Below are 915 nucleotides of genomic sequence, written 5' to 3'. Positions count from 1 at the left end.
CGCCGATGCTCGCCCCGCCCCCGGCTCGGTGCCGCGCCCGCCGCTCCGGCAGCGCCGCCCGCTGATTGGGCGCGGGACGGGCCCTGCCGCCCTCCCACCGGCCGTCTCGCCCTCCGATAGGTTTGTGCTCACGCCCGTCAGGGAAGGCGACCTCTCCGGAGCGGGGGGCGGGACTAGGGCCTCCTTGCTGGACTTTGGCAGAACGAGGAATTCCTTGGCAGGTGTGACGCACTTCCTCTTCATAGGTACAGCATGCTGACAATCAACCTGCCTCCGGCTCTCATTGGCTAGTGTGCACGGCGTGCTGGAGGCGGGCACACACATCTTTGCGTTCTGATAGGCTACTGTAACTGCCAGTAAGTCCGCGCCAAGAAGCGATTGGTCTAAACTGCGGGGGCTGTCAGGATCGCTGACCAATAGCCGCGCTCAATTGGACGGAACGGTGTTCCGCGTGCGTGTCGCGCATGCGCGAGGCACCCTGTCAGCGTTAAGGCGCTGCAGCGGCCGCCCATTGCCGGCGCCGTTCAGTTCCGCTTTCTCCCGCCCACTTCTTCTGCGCCGTCCCGCTCAGTGCCCGGCCGCCCTGGGATCTCGGTGCGGAAAGCCCGACAGCCGCTGTCACCTCTGGGGCGGCGTCTCACGGCCTTTGTGTAACGCTGTGCCCAGCTGTGGGATGCACGTGGTGTTCGGGCCTCGGCCCTGCAAAGCGGCTCCTGCTGCTCTGGAAGCCTCCGTGCCCGGTTCTCCTCCCCGCTCCCGCTGCGGCCCCGCTGATGTCTGTGGGCGGCGGTGGCGCCCGGACCTCCATTCGGTCCCCGGCAACACCCGCGTGGCCCCGCAGCTCCCGGCTCACACCAGAGCTGCACGCGGGTTGCGAGGGCCCGGCTCGGGCATCGTCAATCCGCCCTGCCCGGC

At 68.4% G+C, this 915-nt stretch overlaps 1 protein-coding gene across 1 annotated transcript in view; it reads right to left on the bottom strand.

Annotated features, from left to right (window-relative positions):
- EDF1 (endothelial differentiation related factor 1) overlaps positions 1-324 on the bottom strand; it is a 3,278-nt gene extending 2,954 nt beyond the window's left edge. Inside the window, exon 1 of the mRNA XM_010721108.1 lies at positions 4-324. Coding sequence (XP_010719410.1) covers positions 4-324 — 321 coding nt within the window. The remainder of the gene's footprint in view (positions 1-3) is intronic.
- Positions 325-915: the final 591 nt, after the last annotated feature.

Source organism: Meleagris gallopavo, chromosome 19 (genome assembly GCF_000146605.3).
Source record: "Meleagris gallopavo isolate NT-WF06-2002-E0010 breed Aviagen turkey brand Nicholas breeding stock chromosome 19, Turkey_5.1, whole genome shotgun sequence".
Taxonomy (NCBI): domain Eukaryota; kingdom Metazoa; phylum Chordata; class Aves; order Galliformes; family Phasianidae; genus Meleagris; species Meleagris gallopavo.
This window is presented reverse-complemented; position numbering and strand designations above follow the sequence as displayed.